We start from the raw sequence: 27,824 nt of genomic DNA, 5'->3' as shown, positions 1-27,824 counted from the left end.
TTCAACTTCAGTCCAGGTCGCCAGGTCCATAGAACAAAGCGCTAACCGCGGTACCAAGGATAAACACGAGTGTCATCACGATCATTGTAAAAGAACTGATGACTATTGACGTAAACAAAGTCACGTGCAAAGCGCATTCGCGCAAACACATGGGAGAAAGAAAAACAACACTGTGGAATGCCAAACCGCTGCATCACACACAAGGCACAAAGAATTCCGTGCAATCTTTCACAAACATGCCCTGTGCACCGATCAACTACATGCTGACGGTGCTGCCGATAACGCGCGGCATGCTGGCGCAGCGTGGGTGGGTGGCTGGGTGGGTGGGTGACTTGTGAACGTGCCCACCGGACACACATTTGCGGGCGGTGGCACAGAGGGCAAGCAAGCAGCAAGCAAGCAAGCAGGCCAGAGCGAAGCAAGAGAGCCAGAGAGCAAAGGGCTTGCAAAGCCACCAGGAAAACATGAAGCTCGCATTGTGCCTGCTGCTGGGGGTTGTGTTCTATGTGGACGCATCGCCCACGGACCCCAGCGAAGATGAGATTCAAGTCCAGGAGAACTTTGACGTGACCAAGGTAACTTGGGCTGGCTGGCCGGCCGATCTGCTGGCATACCGTGTTCATTTTTCGTCGAGTTATTTCGTTCCTAATTGTACATACCCGTTACGACTAACAATGACGAGAGTTTATTGTACTTGTGACCAGGTTGTGAAGCTTCGTCTGCTCGCTATTTTGCTTTAGGGTCAGACGCAACAGGAGGCGAAATACTCGGTTCACCGATTGCGGGGTCATAGTTTAGGCCATGTGGTCGCCAACCTGCGGCTCTTTAAGGAACTGCTTCGTGACACCGCCATTCACACTGCATTCTGTGCATGCTCTTCAAATATTGAGATATTTTCTTTATAGAGAACGACACATTTATATATTTACGCGACCTAACCCCCCCCCCCCCACAAAAACCATCTATTATGGATGATATTGGTCGAAAGCTTATGTGTTAAATTGAGATCTTTAGCGAAATCGAAAATAAGAGGCTCATTTTGTTATGTTTGTTGCCGGCGCCTGGTTAAGGTGTTGAGTAAGCGACATACGCAATTCAGAATGTTTGGTTGATACCCTACGAGTGAAAATAATGAATCTCCGGGGCATAATATTTTGGCGACCCAACTGCAGAAATGTTGGCTTATGGAATTTTCTAGTTACAGTATAAGCATAGCGTAGACTACGTTTGTGTACAATTTTGGCTTCTTATTAGAGCCTAAAACATTATTAAACTTGTAACTAAGTCACTTGGTCACAATTGCCTATGTAATTAAATGTTTACAAGTGCGTTACTTTTGTTATTTGTAGTCAGTGCACCATATAAGCTTGCATTGGGTATTGACCATTTTACCTTGCGCGAAAAATGAAATTTCAAGGCAAAACTTAATAAAATGCATAGGTATGTTACACGGCTTCTTAAGGGGGATTGTGTAATATGCACGGCTATACTATGTAGTCTTCGTTTCGTTTAAAATGAAAAAAAGTTTTTAAAGCGTCAGATTGGACAACCGATCTAATTGTTAATCAGCAGTTCAAAGTACCTCGTTCTGTGCTATAACACTGCAGTTAAGATGGAAGAAGGCCCGAGCTAAATACATAGCCCAACAGTTCGCGTGACATATTGTGCAAGGTGCATCTAAATCGCTCGTGACTTTCATGGCATTGTTGAATTTGAGCTCAAATACATTTTAATCACGAGTGTCAAAAATAGTGGGTAAATTACAACTGTATTCAGACCGAAACCCGCATTTGGAGTGCTGATTGTAGCATCATATATATATTTCATGTATACTAGCACTGCCCGTAGGTCAACTCGGCCTAAAGTGTGTAGCTGCTATAATATGGTCTGCTAAATCAGCTTGAAGAGAGAGCGCGAGAAAGGCAGCAATGAGCATGGTTGATGGTCTCACCACTCCCAAGCATCCTTTACCAATGACAGCCACAACGCCGATTATCACGGTTGGCTACATACGGCGCGAAAGAAGTTCAACATACATATGATAATAGGTGCTCGCAAACAACACTTGCCCCAAGCAGTTGAATCAAATGCAAGCGGGGGTGAGGCCACCTGTATTTGTGGCTACCTGTGCCTGCTGCGCATGTGTGTGTGTGTGCTCTCACCTGGGCAGTCCGGAGCAAAGGCGGTGCCGTCTATGATTGGACATCTGTTAAAAAGAGCTTCATAGCTCATCAGATTCTTCCAGTGTAACGAAAGATTTTGATTCTGCCAGTCATCTACGGAAGTTAACCCGGGTGTGTGCCATGACCTCGACCTCCTTGCCAGTAGCGAGATAAAGTTCCACACGTCCACGACGTGATGGACTCAAGGTGCACCTAGCCTGGCACAAGCGCTGTGGTGACATCACTTGCCACTCAGTGGCGAATGGCGGCTGTTTGTTGCTGCTCTTGTTGTTGTTTGCCTGCGTGCGGATGCTTGCGCGCAGTTCCTGGGGAAATGGTACGTGGTGTCCATAGCCGGCAACTGCCAGTACCTGCCCGGTCACGTGCAGAAGCACCGGGGCGGCTCCTTTGAAATCATGGCCGGGGAGGGGGAGGATACGTTCACCGTCACCTCCACCAAGGCCAGGTAACGTACCCCGGCAACCCACTGCTGCTACCCGTGGTAGCTGCGGGGGCTAACGGGAAGGGGCCAAACTCCCCCCACAACCCCCCAGCTTTGCCCCAGCTTCTCTCGAAATTCGTAGCCCAAAATTCAGCGCTTGGGCCAAAATGTATGATGCACAACATCGGATCACTCTGTCCCGTGTTTAATACTTGTCTGTATAGCATAACTGGCTTTTTAACAAGGTCACACTGCAGGGTTTTGGTCCATAGTGCCATGTAATACGGTATCAGAAAGCTAAATTCTAAGTGGGATGAGAAGTCCATGCCTGAATAATGGATTTTATTTTGAAATGGAGTCGACTCTATCCATCCAGACGATCGATTCCATATCTTGGAATTGAAATAAGACAATTGGGTTTTATTAGTTGAAACATCACTAATGTATTAAATTAACAGTCATTAGGGCAACATTACTGTCTGCCTGCACGACAATATGTAGTTTAAGGAGAAATTGCATTCACGGTTTGCCCTGTGTAGAATGTCACCTGTTTTTTTTAATTGCTAATTAAAACAATCGGTTTACCTGCCAATATATCCACCAGGGGTGTTCCTACTGTAAACACACCTACCCTATCACGCCTAATCGATGACTGAAATGCGAGCACAGCGTCAAAACTACACTAATGCTGTGGACCCTCGCAAGACCAGTTTTGTTAGGCAGCTGTCGATATCAAAACTCGGCTGATGAAGCCGCCGCCGGTTTTGGCGCTCCTGTGACTGAAAACCTCCTAGTCGACGAGTTGCATAAAACGAGAAAATACCACCGTTTCATTTTCATCTGCAACCACTGTCCGCCACAACAACAATAACAACAAAAAACCCATTCTTGCAAGTATATATATATAAAAAAAAATCTTGCACCGTACGTAGCCAACCGTGCTCATAAACCGTGAGGTTGCAGTGGTGGCATTAGAAACAGCGCGAAGTGCAAGTTAAAACAAGTAAACCCGTAAAAACAAAGTTTTTCACTCTAAATCCTTTATATGCGTGGCGGCTAGAGTCCTCTCGTCCTCTGGCTTGAGATGGCTGCCACCTATGGGTCAGATGATTGTCTGCCAGTATTAAGCAATTAGTAATTAAATATTTAATTTGTTTTCCCTAAACAGTGTAAAATTTAGGAAATTATTTTTCACGAAAATTAATTGTCACACACAACGAGTCTGTGTGGAAAATGTCAGCTCGATTGGATCACGGGAAGTGGGTTAAAAAACGAGCGAAAGATTTGCACGGTCCTAAGCAAGCAAGCGAACTTAATATAAAGGATTAAAAATATATTCGCCTGTGGAGGACGCGGGGATCGATCCCGCGACCTTTAGCATGGGAAGCGAGGGCGCTACCAACTGCGCTACTCCGCCACGGCCTGTGGAAGGTTTCGCTCTGGGCTCTTATACTGTCACGTTCAGCCAAAGCCATGAATGAGTTCTATTTGAATATATGTAAAAAAAAATTTTTTGCCTAAAAAGTGTAAAATTTTTGCATTTTTTTTCACGAACATTAATTGTCTCGCACAACGAGTCTGTGTGGAAAATGTCAGCTCGATTGGATCACGGGAAGTGGGTTAAAAAACGACCGAAAGATTTGCACGGTCGTAAGCAAGCAAGCAAGCACGCAAGCAAGCAAGCACGCAAGCAAGCAAGCACGCAAGCAAGCAAGCGAACTTAATATAAAGGATTTAATAAAATCTACATGCATGAAATTGAACGTTAAATTAACTTGATCGTGATAGTTTAAAGTAATGTGTATTGTACGTCCTTGGTTGGGGTAGTGACGTTGGCCAGAGGTCGTACGTTGGCAGAGGTTCACGGTTCGAAATTGGCGGCCGTCCTGTAAATTACTGCGGGTCTATTAACTACATAGTATGCGCACAGTCTGCTTGGCAGTGGACGTTGCAGATCCAGTAATGTCATTCGCAAGAGTAGGCGGGCATTACGTGCCGGCGTTATGGTTCAAGTTTGAACAAATTACTCAATTAGAATATATAAAACAATCATCGCCTTCCCTACTGCAAAAACAATTGGCAAGAGCGCACTGAAAAATATCCATGAAACTCAGTGAGGCTTTCTTGGGCAAACGAGCATAATAAAACAATTATATGATTTATATTCTTGGTTCTTTCGGTAAAGTCACGTAGAAGGGAAATAATAAAAAAAATATAAATATAAAACAATAACAATTTTTTTTCTAATTTTCTTGCTGTGGGTTTCACACCTGATGATGATTGCTTGTGTTGCAGTCGAAACGTCGTGAGAATTTTTATTGTTTTATATTTATAGAATTGTATTATTTCCCTTCTACGTGACTTTACCGAAAGAACCAAGAATATGAATCCCTGCAGTCACGAAAGCTTTAAATCAAAAATATATGCTTGTTACATCACAGGGCAGCCAGAGATGGTGATGGTTTGGGGAGGCCTTCATCCAGCAGTGGATCGATGTGGCTGATGAGTTATAGTATGCCTGGAATGAACACGTGTTTCCTGTTGTTTAAACAGAGAAGGGGAGTGTCACCAGAGGACGTCCACGTTGAACATGGTCGCCAACGGGAGGTTTTTCACAATTATGAGTGCGTTTGCCCACACATCTCATGATCTGTCACATGAGTTTTGAACGTAGTGATCGGAGTCCTGGCGCAGTGCTTTGCATACTGCATTATGAACCTGTATCTATGTACAGTAAAACCTTGGATTGCGAGCATAATTCGTTCTGGAAACGTGTTTGTAATCCAAAGCACTCGTATATCAAAGCACTCGTATATCAGTTGTGATCACGTGACGCTCGGCAGACAATGCGTTTACACGTGCCAATCGTATTCCAGGACCTCGCTCGTTTATCAAATTATTATTTATTTAAAAATTTTTCTCGACTTGCAAAACACTCGCAGACCAAGTTACTCGCAATCCAAGGTTTTACTGTATATTGAACTTATTTTGTACCGTACGTAGCCAATCGTGCTAAACTAAACACAAAAAGCAGTTCTAAAGAAATTATTTTCAATTTAGAACCTGGTAACCTGAGTTTAATTCCTGGCAACGGCTAAAATTAGTGGCAAGTGATATTTCAACTGAATAAAAAAATGCGTGTGAGATTTGATGAAATGCTAATTCTAAAGTGAAATGTCAATGTATAATTTAAACTGTTACTTTATTGTGCAATGGTGACTGATATTACCGGCAACTTCAGTGAGATTCCTGACCACGACTAACATCGTGGCTCGTGAACTCGACCTGGGCCACCCCACCATTCACCAACTTGCACTGAACCTGCATGGTTAAATATAGTCAAACAGCCCCACACAACCTGCATGGCATTGGATTTACTAGGGGGTATAGGGGTTTAAGTTATAAAATGAGGGTTATTTTTACAACATTACATCAAGGTGATATTTTTTTACAACACAGATGTTAGTAAAATATATTGTCAATACAGTACTGTGTACATACTTAGTGGGAAAAAACTAAAGTAAAACTACGTAAGAACAAAAAATGTCACGTCAAAATCTAAATGCACAATATTATGGTGCTATTCTTTGCAGCAGACAAAATTATTCCCATTGGTGGATGTCGATGATATTGGCCGTGAATTTGCCCACACTGTCGATTCGGAGGCGACATCACCGATAACCACCAAGCCTCCACATTGGCTATTGAATGACTCAATAACCTCCATATGCACACACACATATTCCGTTGCAAATTTCACCTTGCCATACACGAGAAGAAATAATTCCCATTCAAACGGTTGTTATTTTCTACTTTCGTGGTTTCTCTATTAACCCCTGATGCACTCTGACCATCGTCATTGCTTTTTTGTTGCAGCATGGAAGAAGCCGATCCACATGAACATGATCGTGGTGCGCACAAACTACAATGAGTATGCCGTGATGTACGCCTACAAGGAGTCCGACAAATCTGTCAAGGTCCTGCGCTTGATGTGTGGGTGATCACACGTTACACCTGCACATGCATAATTTAACAGTGCAACAATAATAATAGGGGTTTTCCCCTCGGGGTGAGCATCTACATCATTAGATGTAGATGCTCACCCCGAGCCCTCATTACTTTGATAGTGCATTGTCTTTGAGCTGTACGCCTTTTGGCGTCCTCTGGTCGAGCGCCAATTGGGTCGAGGCTCAAAAGAAAGCCGTCTCTAGTGTGGACCAATCAGTTTCAAGGACAATGCATATTTTATCACAGTGTGTTTTTGTTTGCATTTTAACTGCAAGTATTGTGGTTAATGCAGACATGAATCCTTGTAAAAAGGTTTCAGTTTTGTTGCCAGAAAAAATGGGAAAAACCCTATTATATTTTGGTACTGGCAAAGGAGGTCTAATGAGGTGCAACAATAGTTTGCACTGATTAGGCATCTTTCACGATGTCTCAAGGTGCCATGCTATGAAAAGGACAAAGATAATACAGAAACGGGTGACAAAATAAGGACCAGAGAAGAACAAAATTTATTAGAAAAAATATTTTTATTTGAAAAATGTGTTTTAATCGGGAATTAAATATATCAACATTGTGGGACAACCTGGTCTCCGCAGGTACGGGATTCTACAACTTGGGGCCACCACAGTCAACGCCCAATCGCCACAAAACGTAATCAAAATCGAGGCATTCATATAAGGGCACCACTAGCAGATCTTAAGGACCTTATAGGTCAATATGATTGAATTAGCACTTGAATATGACGTGGAGCTAGCCCACTTAAGACCTTATATAGAGCAACATGATCTTAAATTGCACTCGCCTAGAGACAATAAGTCACTAGAACTATGCAGCAACAGGAGAGATGTGTTCTCGCAGCGGAACAACGCTTGTGCACTGCTGGATGAAGGCCTCCCCAGGCGTTTGGGTTGTGGGGGGTTATTTAGCCACACGTTGTGCTGGTAGGTGTGGGCTAGTGAAGGCAGGGAGCGTAGATGTGGAAGGATAGCAGTTCGTACCGTACATTATTTTAGCAAAAATTTTACTCACTGCCCTCTGTTGCCCACCAGGTAGCCCCATAGCCTTGATGGTGCATGGTGGTCACCTGTCAAAGCAATAGCCAGGCCAAAACCTGCTTAGCTTCTGAGATCCAATGGCATCAGGTGGATTCTGGGTGATTTTTGGTGGTGGGGAATTGAAAAAATATTTATACATTCCTGAGGTCACACTCAGCCAAAATGTGTGCAAATTTGTCGTAAGAATGATAGGTGCTATTTAACAGGTGCAATGTTTAACTCTGTCCCCAAGATAACGTGAAAACCTTTGTGCTCATTAGGGGTGGTGCGTACGACTAATGTACTATACGTCATGCGAGTTTCCCGGTAATTGCATGTGTGCCAAAGGTTCAATAGCTGAAAGGCCATCAGAAAAAGAAAACGTTTAAATTAGTAATTATACAGTATATCTTTAATAGCCAGAATATTCAACATTTTCATTCTCAGATTTGAGTCAAGGAAGGATTTTTTTGTCATTCATGGCAAGAGAAACATAAAGGCAGAGACGTCTTGCAGTAAAGTTTTAATGTTTAGCCAGTTAATTCTACTCCTAAACAATTACTCATTTACATGTGCCAAGGTTAATTAAAAAAACATCGTTTGTTTGAGATACAAACATTTATTACATTATTGGTGATTGATGAACAAATAAAACATTACATCATATTATATTATATACCAGAACTACATTATAACCAATATAGCTGAGACGTATACATTGTAATGAAAGTTATATATATATACAGTCAATTGCCAATATTTATTAAGTGTTGTTTGTGTTGTTTCGTTATGCCTTTTGTTATTTAAACTGTTAGTTTACATATATACTGTATTGCTTTGTGATCGAGCTCCTTGTAAAAAAAAACCTCAATAAATCTGGGTCACATGGCGCTCACCTGCTTTGAATATTAATGAATTATTGACGAGCAAAAACCCAATTAAAAAACATAGAAAACACAAAACACCCATAAACCTAGGTCACATGGCTCTCACCTGCTTTGAATACCAATTAATTATTGACGAACAAAGAGACAGCAATTTGCTTACATCTTTTCATCACAGCTTCAGTCACGTAATGCGCCTTGATTTTAAAATCGTCGATCAAAGTGTGATCTTTAACAGCCTGGATGACTTATGACAAGGCACATAAAAAAAATCAACTACTCGGTGGCCTGCACATTAAGGCAGGTTCAGAAGTTCACTCAAGTCTCAACGATTGCTTCTAGTGCACGGGGGGGGGGGGGTAAAGTTTTATTTGAAACCCTAGCATATTTGATAGCCAGATCTGTGCACTACCATGTGAAGTTTACAGCCAGAGCAGAGTGCATCAGTACGGGACTGCAAGGGTTGCTTATCCAGGTAAAGCAAGGTTGATTTGAAAGGTTTGTCTAGTCGGTCAAGGAATGGTCATTCACCTGCTCTGTTGGGGATTTCTAGCCCGCGTCAGCTAAACAAAACTGAACTATGGAATTGTTCACCACCACCACCACACGTCATATCAGTTCATGAACAATCCTAAAGTGTGATTTTGTGTGGGCAGCACATACCATAAGAATGAATAATGCCTGCTGAACAGGACTGATGACAGAGTGACAGCCGACGGAGGGGACGCACCTGAGAGAATAACAACTGTGGAGAATGAGCAATGAGATGAGATGTTGTGCAGGAGTGAGATGGATTCTGGCGTCGCAACACTGCGAGGGATGGCAGATGGTGTTGTGAGGCCTTCCATCCAGGAGTGGATAGACAATGGCTGTTGGTTATCTTGATGGCACCAAGATTCCACAGATGAATAGCATCTTGGATGGCTTTGCTTTCAGTAAAGGTAAATGTTCTGTTGTAGTTATGTGTGCGAGGTTGTCAAAGTGTGTATGTGAGAAGATTAAATGCCCTGTAGTTCATCCGGTGAATGTGTAATGATTGAGGCAACATCTATAATAATACAAATAGTTTCAACTTGTAACGCACAGCGCAGTATTTTTGCTCGTTCTCGAGGAGAGAGAGAGAACGACCCGGAGGCACAAGGAACCACAGACAAGCAGGAAGGTAGCCACACGGTGAGCCGGTGCCAACAATTGCCCAATTGTTTATGCAACCAGCAAAAGAACGGGAGAGGTGATCATTCGTTTTGGAGATAGAGGGTTACATGGCTGGGGGAAAATCATGGACTCTTTTTGTTTTATGCTGTACCTATGTAGCAGCAGACGAGAGGAGGACGGTCTTAAGTCAGGACATAAAGACAGTCGGGAATGATGATGATTAATGTGCATGTTCATGTGTGTCTCTTGTCATAGCCAGGACCCAGGAAATCAGAGACGACCTCATGGATGAATTCCGAAGCCTCTGCCTGGAGCTAGGCCTGACCGATGAGCAGATCTTCGTGCTCGCTAATGATGGTGAGAATTGGAGTTGGCACTAAAAACCGTACTATCAATGGAACATGCAACCCAAGACAACAAACAGCTCCTACCCTGTAGATTCACACCGAGGCGGTGTGTCTTATCGGGCCTGTCCAAATGTGGATTTTAATCTTTGTTCTTGAGAACATGACAATTCAAAATCCACAGTCAGGCACCATTTTACAGTGCACCGATGTCACTAGTACATGCACAAAGTTGTAGGCGTCTTCTTATTTTCCATTTGCTATCACAGGTCAATATCCAAATCACTCACCCACCCACTCGATTGCTTGTTATCAAGTTCAGTAATATACGTGCAGTGTATGGTTCTGTGCTATAAAGAAGGACCATTGCCTGAAACATCGCCTGTTACACATTTTTATGTTTAAGGCAGTATATAATTGATGACTGTGTTGAGTTAGTGCACGGCTGGTCCAAAACACATTCCTGCGGGGGGGAGCTGGTTGGGTTGCTTGGTCAATGGCCAGGGTCAACGGCGGCGTGGTGTATTCCGCAAATATGCCCGACTGTGAGGGCGGGCACTAGCCAGCGTGAGTAGGTTAAACGTTGAGTTTTATAAGGGCACCACGGGGTGACCAGCCCCTCCCCACCCAGCCCCACCCCTCCCATCCCCCACCCAGCCCCACCCTCCCCACCCAGCCCCTCCCCACCCTCCCCACCCAGCCCCTCCCCACCCTCCCCACCCAGCCCCTCCCTCCCCACCCTCCCCTCCCCACCCAGCCCCACCCTCCCCACCCAGCCCCCCCCCCCATCCTCCCCACCCAGCCCCACCCTCCCCACCAGGCCCCTCCCTGCACGACGGACACAATAATCCCCTGTGGGCTGGTGTAACCAGGAGGTTCCTACCAGTATTATGTGTTAAGTTGTAGAAGGGATGTCGCCGGACGTCACGACAGTGTCATATCGACCACCTCGAACGTAACTTTGAAGCATTTTTTTCTCATTGACACAGCTTCAAAGTCATGTCAAACAGCACAGACCACACGTGCACACGGTGTATGCAAGATGAGAGCCGTGTGTGTGTGTTTCGTTTGGTCTTCCTTCAATGATATATAACCAACACCGGCAATTAATGGTGCCGTCATTTTACTGGATAATTGCACCACAGAATGAGTTGTGTTCTTTGTTACAGCTCATTTGCACCAAGCATGGCTTAATCTTTCACGTACGGGTAACGTGGATACAAAGAGAAAACACTGTAGACGCTCTACATATTTTTTTGCAGCAACGGCAGCGTGTTGGGCGGTATATGCGATAAGATTGAGATGTGGAATATTTTCTTCTCAGAGGAATGCGTTGCCGGTGAAGATGGACTGGGTCTCGTACCACATCGGGTGCGTTATCATCATCACCATCAGCCATGATCAATCCACTGCTGGATGAAGGCCTCCGCAGTGTTATTATAACACGAAGAAAACAACGGAAATTAGCTGGCTCGCTAGTCCTAATGGAACCTGAGATTTTAAAGGGATTTGACTGCACGAACAGTGCTTGAGAAATTATGAAAACTCAATGGACATGCATGTTATGCACCAACACCCACGCACACGTATTCTAACACACATGATAATTGCATTTGTACATAGGATTACATTATTATTTATAATAAAAAATGCATTTTCAGAAGTATTTCAATGCCAATCTTGTCCAAACATTATACGGATCTGGAAAGCGGTGTGGATGACTTGTGTGATGAATTTCAAAGGGATTGATTGAGCGGTTTTGTAGTTTTGTAAAAGTGTCATGTATTCCTTTGACGGACAGAAGAACAGAATGTCATATATATGTCCTGAAATATCCTTGTAAGTGGCCTCTCCTATCAGCTCATTGAACAAAGGTTTCATAACTATTTCTTTTTATAATAACAGCTAATGAGATTATTTGAATGCTTGAGCTGCTTCTATATATTTTTCACAGAGAGTGCCCCGTGCCATTATGGAAGCGGAGGAAGAAGGCTCTGGATTTCAACCTGAAAACAAAGGTGAATTAAGGCCCAGAAAAAAAATATCCCACCTAACTCTTCAAAAACATATACACTTTATGCTGCAAATAAAAATTGTAATAACATACTCATAAACACACTGAGCTACATCTGCTGGTAACAGTGAAGACAAAATTCCACGTTAAACACAATACCCAGTAAACATGGACACGTTGGGTCAACGCTGCACGTTTACTGGGTATATTCCTGCAAGGAATGCGCTGTTCCAAAGCCAATTACACAAAGCATCGGCAAGTTCTTCTTGGTTCTTTCGGTAAAGTCACGTAGAAGGGAAGTAATAAAATAATAAAAATATAACATAATAAAATAATTCTCACGACGTTTCGGCCACAACGCAAGCAGCCGTCCTCAGGTGAAAACCAGGTCTGTCGAGGCGACAGCGTCTGAATGAAACAGCACCATGCTTGGAGCATATATTTAAGCTGGGTTGGAAGGGGGGGAAAGGGCGCCTTGACGAAAGAATTTGCATATCAAGAGGAATTTAGCATATTTATGGGAAATGCAGGTATGTGATTAGTACTACTAAAAATTAATCGGCAAGTTGTTGCCTTGTAATAGCAAATGGCTTCTCAAGTCAGTATCATAACCATTTATTTGTGGCGACAAAGTGACTCGTTGCAGTTTTACCACCGCGATGCTGGCGGTCTCTGACTTTATAAAAAAAATCGCCAGTGTTGAGGAGATCACAGATTTTAAAAAAACTGAACACTGTTGAAAGTTTATGCAGGGTGTACAGGAGATGACAGTAGAGCAGTGGATTCTGGGATATATCCGTGGTATACTCTGGTTTTCTCTCACGTGCCACTCATTTATGGAACTGGATGAACATCAAACATTTCTCGACAGACCTGTTCTCCACCTGAAGACGGCTGCTTGCGTTGTGGCCGAAACGTCGTGAGAATTATTTTATTTTTATTATTTTATTATTTTCCTTCTACGTGACTTTACCGAAAGAACCAAGAAGAACATCAAACATGTTTACATTGGCTCGAGTGAAAATGGGTCAGAGGCCTTCAAAACAGTGGAGATTATTTTGAATGTGGGATGTTGGAACTCCTATGGGGTATCCAGGTCATAGGTCAAGCCATGTTTACACACTTATCCCAATACAGGAGCCCACTGAAACACGGTCTTAAGGTTGAATGAGGCTTTCTTGCAGCAAGAGGGTATCAACTTACACATCACGTTGGCATCATTACTGACACCTTTCAGTACGCCATTGCACTGACCAGTTAAATAAATCAGATTGCAATGACCGGTTAAGAAAACGGAACTTAGCAACCGGTCAAGTCATTTTCTTGGTTCTTTCGGTAAAGTCACGTAGAATGGAAATAATAAAATAATAAAAATAAAACATAATAAAATAATTCTCACGACGTTTCGGCCACAACGCAAGCAGCCGTCCTCAGGTGAAGAACAGGTCTGTCGATAAGACAGAGTCTGAATGATTCATTATTTTATTATTTCCATTCTACGTGACTTTACCGAAAGAACCAAGAAAATGAATCCCTGCAGTCACAAAAGATTTTAATCGAAATTTAACCGGTCAGGTCGTTGACACGAAGCACGCCTGATCCCACAGAGCTCTGCCTACTGCCTTCCGATTCCGGCCCGTGCTTTGGAATGTTCAACAAGTTCTACTACAACAAGACGTCCATTAACTGCGAGTCCTTCGTCTATGGAGGCTGCCTGGGGAACAAGAACAGGTTCGCCACGGAGAACGAGTGCTTCAGCACTTGCCGCACCGAAGGTACAAACCCAGTGGGATACACCACTAATGGCTTGGCACTGAAACCCAGGAGGCCAGCATTGAGACACGTTCAGCACACCATCACGTATAGCACAAAGGACCGTATGCTGCATGCCGTCATATCGTGGTGGGTTGTAGGTAGTCAGTGTGTTTAAGACCAGGCTAAAACGTGTATTTTCTCTGCTGTTTAGTTAACATTTTATCGGTGCCATCCGCGTTTCCATCTGAGCTTTTTTGGAGAATATGGCGTGTTACAAATCCTGGAACGGTTAAATATTGTAATAGACAAGGCTCTACGTCGCCATTAAGACATTGCACTCAATTGATATATCAGCATATGGGACTTCTCACCAATGTTTGATGCAATAGTGGATCATGGCTCCAGGTTGAGGAGGCAACGTGTGCAGGTGAATTCATTGAAACACTGCAGAGTGTGCTCGCAGTGGCTTCATCATCATCAGTGCTTTCTCCACCAGACCAACGCATATGGCCCACGCAGCTTCCCGGAAGAGCTGGTCTCATGGAAGCCCAGAACTGGTGCATTATCTCCACACATTACCTCTGTGTTCTAACCATCAATTACTCCACCTGAAAATTTGTTTAAAGCAAAAAACACCACTTCATCAAATGTTTGAAATAAAAAATGACACGTTTTTATTAGCTTTGAAAATCACTATGCGGTAAATGGGTTAAAATAAATAATCAGCCTACCTCTGGGTTAAGGAATGTGATGTTGGCCGTGGCTGGGAATGAGTCTCAGGTGGCCTGGTTCACAACGCAGTGCGCTAACCACTGCGCCAAGGTTCCCCCGTACGTTGGCCAACTTTTCCCTGCTGGCTATATGTCTGCGAAAGAAGTGGGTGGTATAGTGATAGGTTTTTACCCTTTCAACTGGTACAAAAACTGACACCTTTATACAAGGCATCATGTTTGCAATAACCACAGCACAAGCAGTCAAAATGCAAACAAAAAGAAACAACTCTGATGATGATAATGATATGCACTGATATGCACTGTCATCATCAGAGTTGTTTCTTTTTGTTTGCATTTTGACTGCTTGTCTTGTGGTTAATGCAAACATGATGCCTTGTATAAAGGTGTCAGTTGTTGTACCAGTTGAAAGGGTACAAACCTATCACTATATTTTGCCACTGGTAAAGGAGGTGTCTCATAGTGTAAGTGGGTGGTACTCCCATTCAACCCACAATAATCCCATCGCCGAAACAACGAACTACAAGTGTGTGTGTGTAAATCCTGTCGGAATGCAACTACGACAGCGTGCGTAAGCAGCTGCGGCAGTGGTAGCGGTGAGCGCAACGAACCCGGTGGCGAGACCGAGTTCGAGTCCCGCTCACGGCCACCAACACCGATAATCAGAACCAGTCCTGGGCCCTCCTCTCCCCTAGGTCGACTCAGCCTCAATCGAGTACCTGGCGCGGTGCGTAAAAACATCGCCACCGGGGGGAGGGGGTGGGGTGCTGACCACCCACCCGCTCGTGTGAGGTGCCGGCCTTCATAGCTGCTCGCTAACAGCACTTGCCCCAGCAGTCTGTAAAGGCTACACGATGAACCCCCCCCCCCACCTCTCTCCTCCACCCCGATCTCTGTGGTTCGTACGCAGCTGCGTGCAGGCTGCCCATGGAAGTGGGGCTCTGCAAGGCCAGGAAGCCGGCATGGGCCTTCGACTCCACCAAGGGCGCCTGCTTCGCCTTCAACTACGGCGGGTGCAAGGGCAATGCCAACCGCTTCGGGTCTCGGGAGGAGTGCGAGAAGCACTGCGGCATATCGCAGTGACTTTGCCAATGACGGTGGCGGTTGGTTGTGTGGTGGTGGTGGTGGTGATGATGATGATGGAGCTGCCCAATAAAGTAATTCCAAAATAATTCGGCTGGAGGAAGGAGCTTTTGTGACCGATTGCAAGGAGGCAGGCAACTGGAGGAGCCACAAAGCCAAGCACGGGACATCTTTACATTTCGATTTAAAGCTTTCGTGACTGCAGGGATTCATCTTCATGGTTCTTTCGGTAAAGTCACGTAGAATAGAAATAATAAAATAATAAAAAATAAACCAATAAAATAATTCTCACATTATTATCTTTTATTTGTATTCTTTTATTATTTCCATTCTACGTGACTTTACCGAAAGAACCAAGAACATCTTTACATTGTTTGTGTGTTCCTCTCATGGCCACCAACATTACTATCAGCATCATCATCAGTATTGTGGCATGAGACAAAGTGTTAATTTGGAACTCTTCCAGAGCAGTGTGTTTTAAGTGTGGCACGCGTCTCTCTCGTCAACAGCTGATGTAAGAGAGACCGTTACTTGGAACTTGAGTTCTGCAGATGCTTAGCCCTAGTCTAACATACCCTCAAATGCAATCAAGTCTAGGCTGTTTGAATGAAAATAAACTTTGTTTTTAATCAAAAGGATCTGGTTGTGAAGCACACACACATGCACCAACACAAACTATTCTCACATGCACTGGACTATTGTGGGACGCGCTGTTAGTGAGCACCTACAATGACCAGCATTGCACATGTTGGAGTCAAATAGTAAGCACAACAGTACCGGTCATTTTTGCTTCATGGCAATGGTGTTGACCCAGCAATCACCACTCATTTAATTCCGAGTAAACCTTGGAGAGCGCCAGAGAGAGGCATATGACCCGCCCCTATTGGACATCTGTGAAAAAGAGCTTCATGGCTCATCGGATTCCCCCAGTCTAAACGATTCTGAAATCCCAAGGTTAGATACAGAACTTAATTCTAGATTTGAAGCTTTTGTGACTGCAAGGATTCATACTTAGGTTTTTTCGGTAAGGAAAAAATAAAAAATAATAGAAATAAAATAATTATTTTATAAAATAATAATTTCTATTCTTATTTCTATTATTTATTTCTACCTACGTGACTTTACCGAAAAAACCCAAGAGAATACAGGACCTAGATGACTTGCAGCGCATTGAGATATGACCACAGTTCATCATCAACAATGATACATCCACTGCTGGATGAAGGACTCCCGAAGCCATTGCCATCTCCTGCGGTCCTCCGGAGGCGCGTCGCGGTTGACACTCCCAGTCTCAAGCGTGTTCCATTCCTTTGCCTGCCACTCCATAATTAGTCTTGACCAGCTCCTCACCCAGCCCACTTTCCTTAACGGTGCGATTTCGCAGATCGGCGTACGTTCTCAAACGCACGTCCTCGTCTTCCCGTCTCTCGAGCCAGTTCAAGCATGTTACTGCCGGCTCCAATATACGGAAAGTACACAATACTTAGGGGCAATCCTGCAGCACGGCCGTATTTGAATGAGGGTTATACTGGTAGGAACCACCTGGTTCCACCAGCCCACAGGGGATTATTGTGTCCGTCCGTCGTACATCCAAAAATGGGAGGGGTGGGGCTGGGTGGAGAGGGGAGGGTGGGAAGGGGCTGGATGGGGAGGGGCTGGGTGGGGCTGGGTGGGGGGTGGGAGGGGTGGGGCTGAGTGGGGAGGGGCTGGGTGGGGAGGGGCTGGTCACCCCGTGGTGCCCTTATACAACTCAACGTTTAACCTACTCACGCCGGCTTGTGCTCGAATTCACAGTCGGCCATATTTGCGGAATACACCACGCCGCATTGACCCTGGCCATTGACCGAGCAACCCAACGTTCCTACCAGCTCCCTCCGCAGGAATGTGTTACCGACATACTGTACATGGAAGGGTAGGGTCCTTAAGAGTCAATGTTAAATAAATGGAAACCGTGACTTTATAACAGTTCACAAGTGGAGGTAAGTGTTTAGCTGGGTGGGGGGGGGGGGCTCAGCCCCCTAAAGACCCCATGACCCTATGGGGAAGTTTATCGAGTATTTAAATAGGATCAAGTACACAGTATTTGTGGAGTGCTCAAGCTAGTATCGAGGGAGTTAGTGTAACTCGTGACACCCTTAAGAATGCACAAACCAACAGTGAAACGATTACTCCGTTGAGTTTACTTAAAAAAAACTCCCACGTGGCAGTGAAACAACAGCAAGGAGAGATTATGAAAATAGATCGAGGTATATGCTGTGTTGATGGGTCATTTAGCAAAATAAAACAGCACCAAAAAAGTGAATGACTTAAAATAACAAACTTTATATATATAAAAAAAATTACCTGTCGTACCTTGTACTTGCGCATCCACACACATTCCACTTTAATAGCATCATAACTAAGATTTTTTTTTTAATAAACTTTTTTTTCAAGTCAAAACATTTACACACAACGTACAAATGTTGGTGTTGGATATAAAAAAAAACAATTTTGTAAAAACAGGCAAAATGTACAGGTTTTGACATTTCGAGCCAGTTTGCTTGACATGAAATGGCGACTTTAAATAATATTAAATAATTTCCTGGAAAAAAATTCTATTTTGTACAACGTAATCTGTCAATAAAAATGTATGTACAATATATATGTGATAAAGTTAGTTTTTCTACACAATATTGAACACTTGCCTACTTCAAATGCTTTTTATAAACAAGACGTAGCATGGAATTGACATTATACTTAACACTACAGCTCTGCTGAAGTTCATATAATTATATTTCACGATTTAAGTTTTACAAATGGTACAATTAAATCTGTCAAACATTGTGATCACAAGTCCAATATGTGGCTGACAATATGTATTTTTTTTTAAAGTAGGCCTTCGAGTGAATTTAAACAGACGTAGGGAATTTAAATCAATTATATGGACGTGCATATGCTGCGTAATACACCTGTATGCATATTGACCTTACGTAGCTAACTGTGCTAATTAGGGGTGTTTTAAAGAAATTAGTTTTCAATCTAGATTTAAAAGCACAGCTGCCGTGGCGATTCGCAAACGGTAGTCTATGCACTCTGCATTGTTGATTAACTGCAGTTCTTGACAACCTCAAGCCAAGGATAGTTTGGGCTAATGAGATACGTTTAGAGTAGAATAAGGATGTTTTTGTCGCAGGCTCTTGTGTCAATAACTCATCATCACGATTGCACTAAGTGGGGTCTACAGAAATGTCTGATGCCATCCTCGACGTCTTAACCACTCACAACGGAAGCTCCGCTCCTGCATTGAGACGCTCACCTGCGTGGAGTCAATTGATTTTGAAAAGTATGAATTTTACAGGTCATGAGAAAAAAAAACTAAAGTTTGAAATATGGTACTGTTCTGCATTTCTAAAATGTTTATAATGTTTATTTTTATTATTTTATTACTTCCCTTCTACGTGACTTTACCGAAAGAACCAAAAATATGTTATCAGAGCAGTTCTCAACATAGTGACATCACATTGCACAGAGGTGCTGTGATTTTAAAGTTTTCCATTCATGTATACGGTCCTTAAGAGTTGTCTTTTTACGAAGCTTATCGACATGAAGGCCTACCTAATCATCTGACTAGTTGTGTACGAGACATTTCAAACTGAGCAAATGCAAAGCGTACACAAGACAAAGTGGGAGACCAGCAATGTGTAAGGTGAAGGCCCCCCGTGCTTGGAATTGTGAACATCTCCACATCTTTCCGTGGGCAGGAAACTCACCAGGTACAAACAAAGCGCCGTGTGTGCATGGCTTGAAAGTGAGCATATTGCGGCTTTTCTTTTTAACACCCTACAACTCCGATCCCACCCTAAAGTGACAACTACGATGCCTGTCCCACTACTCCAGGGTGCCACAAACCAATCAGCAGCAACTTACCAGCAACGAAGCCGAGTCGCGATGGTGAGAAACTGTGTGATTTGGCCGTAAGGGTTTTGGAGGATGGGGTGAATTTTTGTGTATTTTTTTGTTCCTTTGTTTTATTTTTAAAAATTATTTTGAAGTTAAAAACGAATAAGTTTTGTCATTTATATGAGGTAGTAAACTTAAACACAAAAAACACACCAGCACCAATTTGAATTATCACAATGGTTTTTTTGTAAAATACATAATAAAAAAAATGTCACTGTGCACAAAAGCGTAATTAAATGTAGCAACAGACATCAAACTGCTGTGTTTTGTGAGCACCGAAGGTATTAACACTTTAGCATTCCCAGATATGTTTGCAATATGTGTTGGAGCACAGCACCAAATCACGTTATTTAGTATCGTCAGTTATTGCACATCTGGAAACGATCAGACTCTCGATCCAACAGCTTGCATCCACAAGTGCCGCTGTGGCCGAGCGTACTATTAAATAATTATTTACAAACGCCTTCACGATTGCAGCGAGGACGAGTCGAATGAGCGCGAATCGGCCCATAAAAAAAAAAGAATCCTTTTTCGCGACCAACCCCAAGGCTCGTGTCTTGCATATTTCAGCAGTCCTCTCTCACAGCTGCGGTCAACGCCAAGATATGAACGCGTAACAGTCGGTAGAGAGAAACGTTTCTGCGTAATTTTTGGCAAATTGCGTGCTACCGTGGTGGGTGTGAATTCCACATATTCTTATATAAAAATAGAATAAAAAGTTGGATTTAATCTTTCAAAATGCTAGTCCTTTTGTAAAACCATGTAATCCTTCATTTCATACTTGCTAATAAAAAATATAATAAGAATTTGCATATGTATCTTCAAAGGAAGCAGACGGGTCCCACTTCAAGATGGTACTGGGAGTCGGGCTTCTGGTGAGTAAAATGGACGTCTACAATTGGCAAGTGGTTGACATCCTGAGTGGTAAACAGAAACTCGGTCTTGTGCCACTTCCCATCGTCCATCTGCGAGGAACAGACACACAAACGAGTGAGCAGTGGGTCAAACGAGCGGTTAACCCCAGGGAAAATTCCATGGACATGTCATCTACGACAGAAATGTTAACAGAACGACCATCAATTAATACTTTGGCGATACTACTTTAATCTTTGGAAATGATATTTGCTAATTGCTGCCATTGCTGATGTACCATCTTCGTGAAGCCATATTCGTGAGCCATTACATTTATTTCATGATCGAAAAATATTATTCTTACATATTCAATTCAATGCATGTATCATGGGCTTAAAAGTCACTATTGATATATTGAGTCATCATTACATCTCGAATGTTTATTAAATAGCAGACACATCGCTGATGTATTTGTATGGCCCAGTTTTAATTTGTGACTTTAATATTCACAGACACAATGAGCAATAGCTCATTTGAAAGACATTGTTCAAATTCGGAATGGGTCTACGGTACACATCCCCCGCAACTGCTTATAATTAGCGACAAAACTATTTTTGGAAAAAAACGCACGAGGCAAACATTTGGAACGCTTTACCACCATCATCATTCTGAGCCTGTGCTTCTAAACCACCGGCCAACGATCGCAATCCCTGCAATTTAATCGGAGCAAATAAATTCATCTTGTGCAGGCTATCAATCAATCGATCGATGGTGTTTGGTTCTCAACTCTAAACACACAGACGGATCGAAAACCACCGGCCAACGATCGCAATCCCTGCAATTTAATCAGAGCAAATAAATTGCATCTTGTGTCGGATATGTATGCACGTATGTTGAACTTCTTTCACACCGGACATAGCCAACCGTGCTAATTGGAGGTTGCGAAATCGACCAATCGATCGACCGTAAAACGCACAAGACGGATCAGAAAGCCCCTTTGAGACAGACGTCGCCGTCCGCTCAAGCGACCCAACGACCCCCTTTTGCCGCCCGTACCCGGCATCCGTCGTGAAGTACACGTGGCTCCAGGAGGCCTCCCGGCTCATAGAGGCGGCCGCTCCACGCGCGGAAGCGTGCGGCGTGGCGGTGAGGGTGCGGCGAGGAGGGGTCCTCCCAGGCTGGCCCGCCGCGGCAGTGCACCGTCACCGGCTGCACGGCCTCCGAGCTCAGCAGGTGCAGGAAGTTCATCTGTATCTTGCCCACTCCAAAGTCCAGCTGAGGGGAGGAACGAGAGCGGCGGGCATGTCGGCGACGCGTCGTGATGCGAGCGAGGAGTTGCAAGGCGCAGAATAGGATTGTAACAATTTTATTCAAGAATCAATTGATTTATACATTGATATATATTTTTTTAACCATAAGATGCCGCCACCCTTGTTCCGAGAGACCGAGCGTGAGGCCTTTGGTCTAAACTTTACAGGCTGTTCTTTGATCTGATACGTCTTATTACTTAAAGGGATCAATAAGCGATCTTTCGTGAGCAAATATTACTGCTTGTATAAGTCTTCCAGAGCACAATGTGGAGCAGTTCATGGCTGCGCTATAGGGTTAATGCATTTCCCCCCGATTGGATTCTGGTTATTTTGTGGCGTCACGAAATGAGACGAAGCAATGTGATGTAGGAACTCTTGCAGATAGGTGCATCACCCGGCGTGTATATGACGGTGCTCTGAAAAAAAGGTGACGTCACAAAACTACTCCTGAGATCCCTTTAAATAACCTCTTTTCCACACTAGGGGTACTGCATTTTCCCACGTGCAGTACACCAGAGAAACGTCTGTGACATGGCAGTCAGACCCATACATTCAATTTTCAGAGTTGCAATATTTTCCAAATTAAGTGAAAAACCCAATGTAATATGTTTAAAAGAAATTAATAATTGGTGACTGGGCTGAGCGCATCAACTCGTGAGAACCCCCCAGATTAAAACCCATGATATCAGTGGTGCTCGGACCCTGAACCTATTTGAAAATAATTCTCACACGCACGATTTGATGCATGCATCATGAGTGTTGAGAACCCAATTCGAATCAATGAATCGATGCATCGTTACTTGCCCAGTGCTGGTTATCTGGCGAATGTGGTTCAGTGAAATAGCAGCGCACATTCTGACCAACAGGAAGTTCTTACCTTACTCATGGCCAGTGGCTTTAGGCATGTCTGGCCACCAACAGTAAAGTTGCAGAAAACGTCAATGCTGTCCGAGGAGCAGCCGAGATTTGGGTCAATCCAGTAATTACCTGGTAGAGAAAAGTGCGATTGAATGTTAGATGCAGGAATAATAGAGAATTTACGATGTTCCAACAAAACCGGAACATGTTCCATTCATTTAACTAAATAGTACAACAACAACAACCAAGAGTTAGCTAAGTTGATATAAATGATGCAAACATGTTCGGCAGCTACGATGCTGCACACAATAGTGTTTAAAGACATAACCCAAGTAAACACATCTATCATATCTCATGATACATCCATTGCGTATGTGCCCGAGGCTAGCGTTTCTCAACTCCAGTCTTCGTGACCCTCCCACGAACTGCATATTTGCGATAACGAATATTTTCCATTGGCACCCAATTTAAGCCACTGCACACCGCAGGCACCTTGTGGGTGGTAATCATAGAGATTTGCAGGGACGTGGGGATTGGAGTTGAGAAACACTGGTCTAGGCTAATTCTAGATTTGAAGTTTTCGTGACTGCCGCATGCACCCCCCCCCCCCCCCACCTAGTACCCTATATAAACACGTGTCTCTAAATAGCTCTCTTCATACGCTACAGTAATTTTGCTGGAGCTGTCACACCTGACGACGGATGCTTGTGTTGCTTCCGAAACGTCGTGATTTAATTTAGTTGTTTTATTTTTATTTTATTTAGTTTTCACCTACGTGACTTTATCGAAAAAAACAAAAAGACTGGTCTAGGCTGTCCAGCATGAGTTTTAAGCTGAGTGGAAATTACAGATCAGGAAGCCTCAAAAGCAGGGGTGGGCCAACCTGGAACAGATCAAGAGCCAAAAAGTACCCATGAGTTCTGCAAAGAGCCAAGTGTATGTATACGTGTATATATATTTCAGCACAGCATGGCAGACATTCACTATTCTTGCTACCGTGATCGTATGTTTTATGTTGGTATGCCCTTTCCATAGAGCCGCATGGGGTGGATTAAAGACCGCATGTGGCTCGGGAGAATCGAGTTGGACACTGCTGCTCTATAGCATCCTCTTGTAACATCACTGCAATGTGTCTGCTGTAGCTTTTAATAGTCAGATGGAGCTGATAGGTTTGTAATTATAATTGTTTACTCTGATTCCAGAAACTATCACTTTCCAATCTTGACTTAAAGCTTTCGTGACTGCCGGAATTCATATTCGTTGGGTCTTTCCGTAAAGTCACGTAGATAAGTTCAAATAAAATATCAAAAGACTACGACGTTTCGATTGCAACACAAGCGGTCGTCATCAGGAAAAGGATGATGACAACTGCTTGTGTTGCGATTGAAACGTCGTGGTCTTTTGATATTTTTTTTGAACTTATCTATGTGACTTTAACGAAAGACCCAAAGAATATCACAGTTCAGGTCCACGATATGAAATACATTTTCTCGCTCTTGAAGCTTCACGATTGAATAAGAACATGTATTTACACTGGAGGAATCCGATGAGTTAGAACGTTACAAGAACAAACAATATAAAACTACGATAGCAGTGCAAAGTATATGAAAGGTAAACAAATCACTTTAAAAAATACAAATAAAACTAATCAATTTTTTTTTTATCTTACCAGGTAAAGCCCACTAAGCTATTAGTTTATTTTTTCAGAAGCGACATGGCCACAAATGATGGCTCAACCAAGTGGCCTGACTTGGACATCGCCTGACACACAGTCAAGGCAATGCATTTACAAAGCGCCGGCTGTGATGCTCGGGGAGCCACACGGGGGCCCTTCTGTTCGCAGTGCCGAGCTCTCACCGTCAGCCACCTTCTGCTCGCAGTTAAGGAGGTCGCGGCAGATGCGGGCGGGGTTCTCGCGCGAGCCCATGGGGTTCTTGATGCCCTGGATGAGCGTGCTGAGGTAGTGCAGAGTCTTGAGTATCTCCACCCCCTGCTCCATCGCCGGGAGGGTGGAGTCCTGATAGGTCTGCGGCAATCGTGCGTGGGTGTGTGCGCATGCGCGCGTGTGTGCACAGCGCAGTAGTGCAGTGGTTAGTGCGCTGTGCATCGGGCTGGGCGACCCGGGTTTGATTCCCGCTCACGGCCCACAAGAGTGATGAATATCTGAAACGGTCCTGGGCCTCCCCTAGGTCGACTCAGCCTCAAATGAGTAACTTGGTGCAGTGTGTAAACATCGCCACCAGGGAGACAAAGGTGGCCGGGCGTGATGCTGGCCACCCACCCACTCGTGTGTCGTATCGGCCTTCATAGGTGCTCGCTAACAGCACTTGCCCCAAAAGTCTATTCAAGCTACACGAAGGATCTTTGTCACCGCAAGGTTCGTCTCATGGGCACATACGGCACTCAGCGCCAGAGGTCGCAAACGGGTTTTGATTCCTTACCTGTACCCGGCCGCACCAGGGTCGCAAATGGGTACCCGTTCCCTAACCGTACCCTTACCCTACCCGAAATGAGTGACAAACGGTTACTCACCAGTGACTCACGGCCTACCCGTACCCGTACCCGGTTGCGACCTTTGCTCAGCGCTGCCCTCACCTCTATGTTAAGTGCTGTATTGGACTCGATGAAGGCTTGGAGAGCTGCACCAAAGTCGTGTTGTCTCTAAACGTAGACACAACACATTGGGGAGAACCATTGAGTGTGTTCCACACTGTGCATCAGCAACACGCAAAGTGACATTGCAGCACTGAACCCAGATGTCAATATGTCAAATTATTTGATGATGTTGCCATGTTGGTAGTGGTGCGCAGGCACAATTAACAAAAATACTCAACGCATTTGTCAATAACAATGCCTTTACGTGCTATGAAGGAGGACCATTTCCCGAAACGTCGCCTATGTTATATTTTAAAGTTTATTTCAAGGCAGAATGTGCAACGAACGCTTTCGTCGGACGTAAACGGCAATGTCTATCGTGACTCACCAAAGAGCTCGGTAGAGCCGGAGGACCCTGGAACAAAAACGAATGCAGCAAAGTTAAATCTGCAAAATGCATCGGTTACTATAATATAACAGGGGGGAGCGGTGGTGCAGTGGCCACCGCACTGTGCTATTAAGCCTTGCCAAGTGAGCTCAACGTCAGCGACGAGCGATATCCGAATCGGTCTTGCATGTCCTTCACAAAATTGCACTCCCCAGCATGGTGAAGCATGGTCAAACACAGCAAGAGAAGGCATGTATCCAGCCGTTTATTAGTTTTTTTAGTAAAGCCGTAATGAAATAACGTTACAGTCAAATGGTTTCTCGATTGAATGAGCATGACACAACAAGCACCTCTCGTTTATATCCCTGATCTAGTGGTGGAAACTGTACATCCATATGATGGGGATGAGTTCACCTAGAGAACAACCACTGCTACCTTCCCCGAAAGTGTAATAGCCCAGAACTGACCCCCAACCAAGATTTGAACTGGCAAACTTCTGATTGCGAGTCATGCACTCGAACAAAGTCCCCAACCAGGATTTTAACTCGCAACTTTCTGATTGCGAGTCACGCAATCGAACAAAGTCCCCAACTAGGATTTGAACTGGCAAACTTCTGATTGCGAGCCACACACTTGTACCAAGTCCCCAACCAGGATTTGAGTTTGCAACCTTCTGATTGCGAGTCACGCACTCGAACAAAGTCCCCAACCAGGATTTTAACTGGCAAACTTCTGATTGCGAGCCACACACTCGAACAAAGTCCCCAACCAGCTGGTCACCGAGTAATTGAAACCAATTAATGAAAGAAGCTTAACTTACAGGAGGCCCAGCCTGGCCTGTCGGTCCCTTTGGTCCCTGTAAAGATGAAACACGAGCGTTAATCTGTGACCCTATCACGCACAATGTGCAAAGAGATGCACGATAGGTAACGGATTGTGAATGGCTATTACCTATAGAAGAATATCAGCATATTGAACACATGCAGATTTCACATGCACACAATGTATTTGTTTCTGCTAACACGGCAATGTATGGTGATTATTGGAGGCGTAATGACTAGCCACCTCGCGCCCCTGGTTATTTGAAGGTCATAATCCACGGTTGAAATTTAATTAATTAATGTTACATTTAACATTGTGGTGAATGTAGTGGCTACTAATAGCGGTACGGTTCAAGTGAGCCCATTACATATAACATATACGGACTAAAACAAATAACAGTAAAATTCTTACATGTGCAAATGCAACGCATGCATCGTGAGCCTAAGAACCGACGTTTGACAGTGAACTCGTGCGTCGGTACACTTCTAGTAATGAAAGAAAGTCATAAAATGCTTTAGCAGTCACTCACCCTTGGCCCTTGAAGACCCTGAGTCCCAGAGGGACAGTGAAGGGAATGGGGTGGAAGCACAGAGAAAGTTACACTGGAATTCCCAGCTCAATGTCATATGAACATTTCCTTTGGAGACATTTTTTTTCTGATTTTCTCCCAATTTTATTGCAATTGTGACATCAGCCTCATGTCACCAGCCTCAGAAGTTCCCATTCGCAACTTGCTACAAGTGCTGCAATCACCTTGCGTCTAAGAACGGACATGGAATATGACATCACAGAAATAGCTCTGAAGTCTCGATTTAAAGCTTTCGTGACTGCAGGGATTCATCTTCTTGGTTCTTTCGGTAAAGTCACGTAGAATGGATATAATAAAATAATAAAAATAAAACATAATAAAATAATTCTCACGACGTTTTGGCCATAATGCAAGTAGCCATCCTCAGGTGAAGAACAGGTCTGTCGATAAGACAGTCTGAATTTAGACGCTCCAAGCCCAGGACGTCTCATTCAGACTCTATCTTATTGACAGACCTGTTCTTCACCTGAGGACGGCTGCTTGCGTTGTGGCCGAAACGTCGTGAGAATGATTTTATTATGTTTTATTTTTATTATTTTATTATTTCCATTCTACGTGACTTTACCGAAAGAACCAAGAAGAGGAGCTCTGAAGTCACTACAATATACTGAAATCCGCACTGATTGGCACGCCTTTTAAAATGCCCTGCAGAGTGGTCATCATGCTCAAATCATATTAAAGCATTTAATTCTTGGAGCTGGAATAAGCTCTCAAAAAAAATTAGCGTGATTGTTTTTTTTGTGTGCAACGTTGAGTATTGAGCTGAGACGGTCAACTTAATACACTTGAGAACCTGTTTCATTATGGGTGGGAGTCTGTATTTGAACCTAAAAACTCATCACAACCAGTTAAATGCACTGAC

The 27,824-nt window shown here is 43.8% G+C and overlaps 2 protein-coding genes across 2 annotated transcripts in view; one reads left to right on the top strand and one right to left on the bottom strand.

Annotated features, from left to right (window-relative positions):
- Positions 1–227: 227 nt before the first annotated feature.
- On the top strand, positions 228–16,244 carry LOC144724395 (protein AMBP-like). The gene is made up of 9 exons (XM_078603484.1): positions 228–575; positions 2,486–2,628; positions 5,158–5,228; positions 6,481–6,597; positions 9,938–10,039; positions 11,351–11,397; positions 11,981–12,044; positions 13,648–13,815; positions 15,437–16,244. The coding sequence occupies exons 1-9, from the start codon at positions 465–467 to the stop codon at positions 15,607–15,609; spliced, it is 996 nt and encodes a 331-aa protein (XP_078459610.1). The 5' UTR covers positions 228–464; the 3' UTR covers positions 15,610–16,244.
- Positions 16,245–19,710: 3,466 nt separating this feature from the next.
- COL24A1 (collagen type XXIV alpha 1 chain) overlaps positions 19,711–27,824 on the bottom strand; it is a 162,874-nt gene continuing 154,760 nt past the window's right edge. Inside the window, exons 54-61 of the mRNA XM_078603483.1 lie at positions 26,903–26,920; positions 26,372–26,407; positions 25,552–25,578; positions 25,164–25,229; positions 24,426–24,594; positions 22,588–22,697; positions 21,457–21,675; positions 19,711–20,513 (exon numbers count right to left, since the gene is read on the bottom strand). Coding sequence (XP_078459609.1) covers positions 20,370–20,513; positions 21,457–21,675; positions 22,588–22,697; positions 24,426–24,594; positions 25,164–25,229; positions 25,552–25,578; positions 26,372–26,407; positions 26,903–26,920 — 789 coding nt within the window. The 3' untranslated portion in view covers positions 19,711–20,369. The remainder of the gene's footprint in view (positions 20,514–21,456; positions 21,676–22,587; positions 22,698–24,425; positions 24,595–25,163; positions 25,230–25,551; positions 25,579–26,371; positions 26,408–26,902; positions 26,921–27,824) is intronic.

This window comes from Lampetra planeri, chromosome 20, assembly GCF_965212315.1.
Source record: "Lampetra planeri chromosome 20, kcLamPlan1.2.h2, whole genome shotgun sequence".
Taxonomy (NCBI): domain Eukaryota; kingdom Metazoa; phylum Chordata; class Hyperoartia; order Petromyzontiformes; family Petromyzontidae; genus Lampetra; species Lampetra planeri.
The sequence above is the reverse complement of the archived record's forward strand: the minus strand, read 5'-3'. Positions and strand labels throughout refer to the sequence as shown.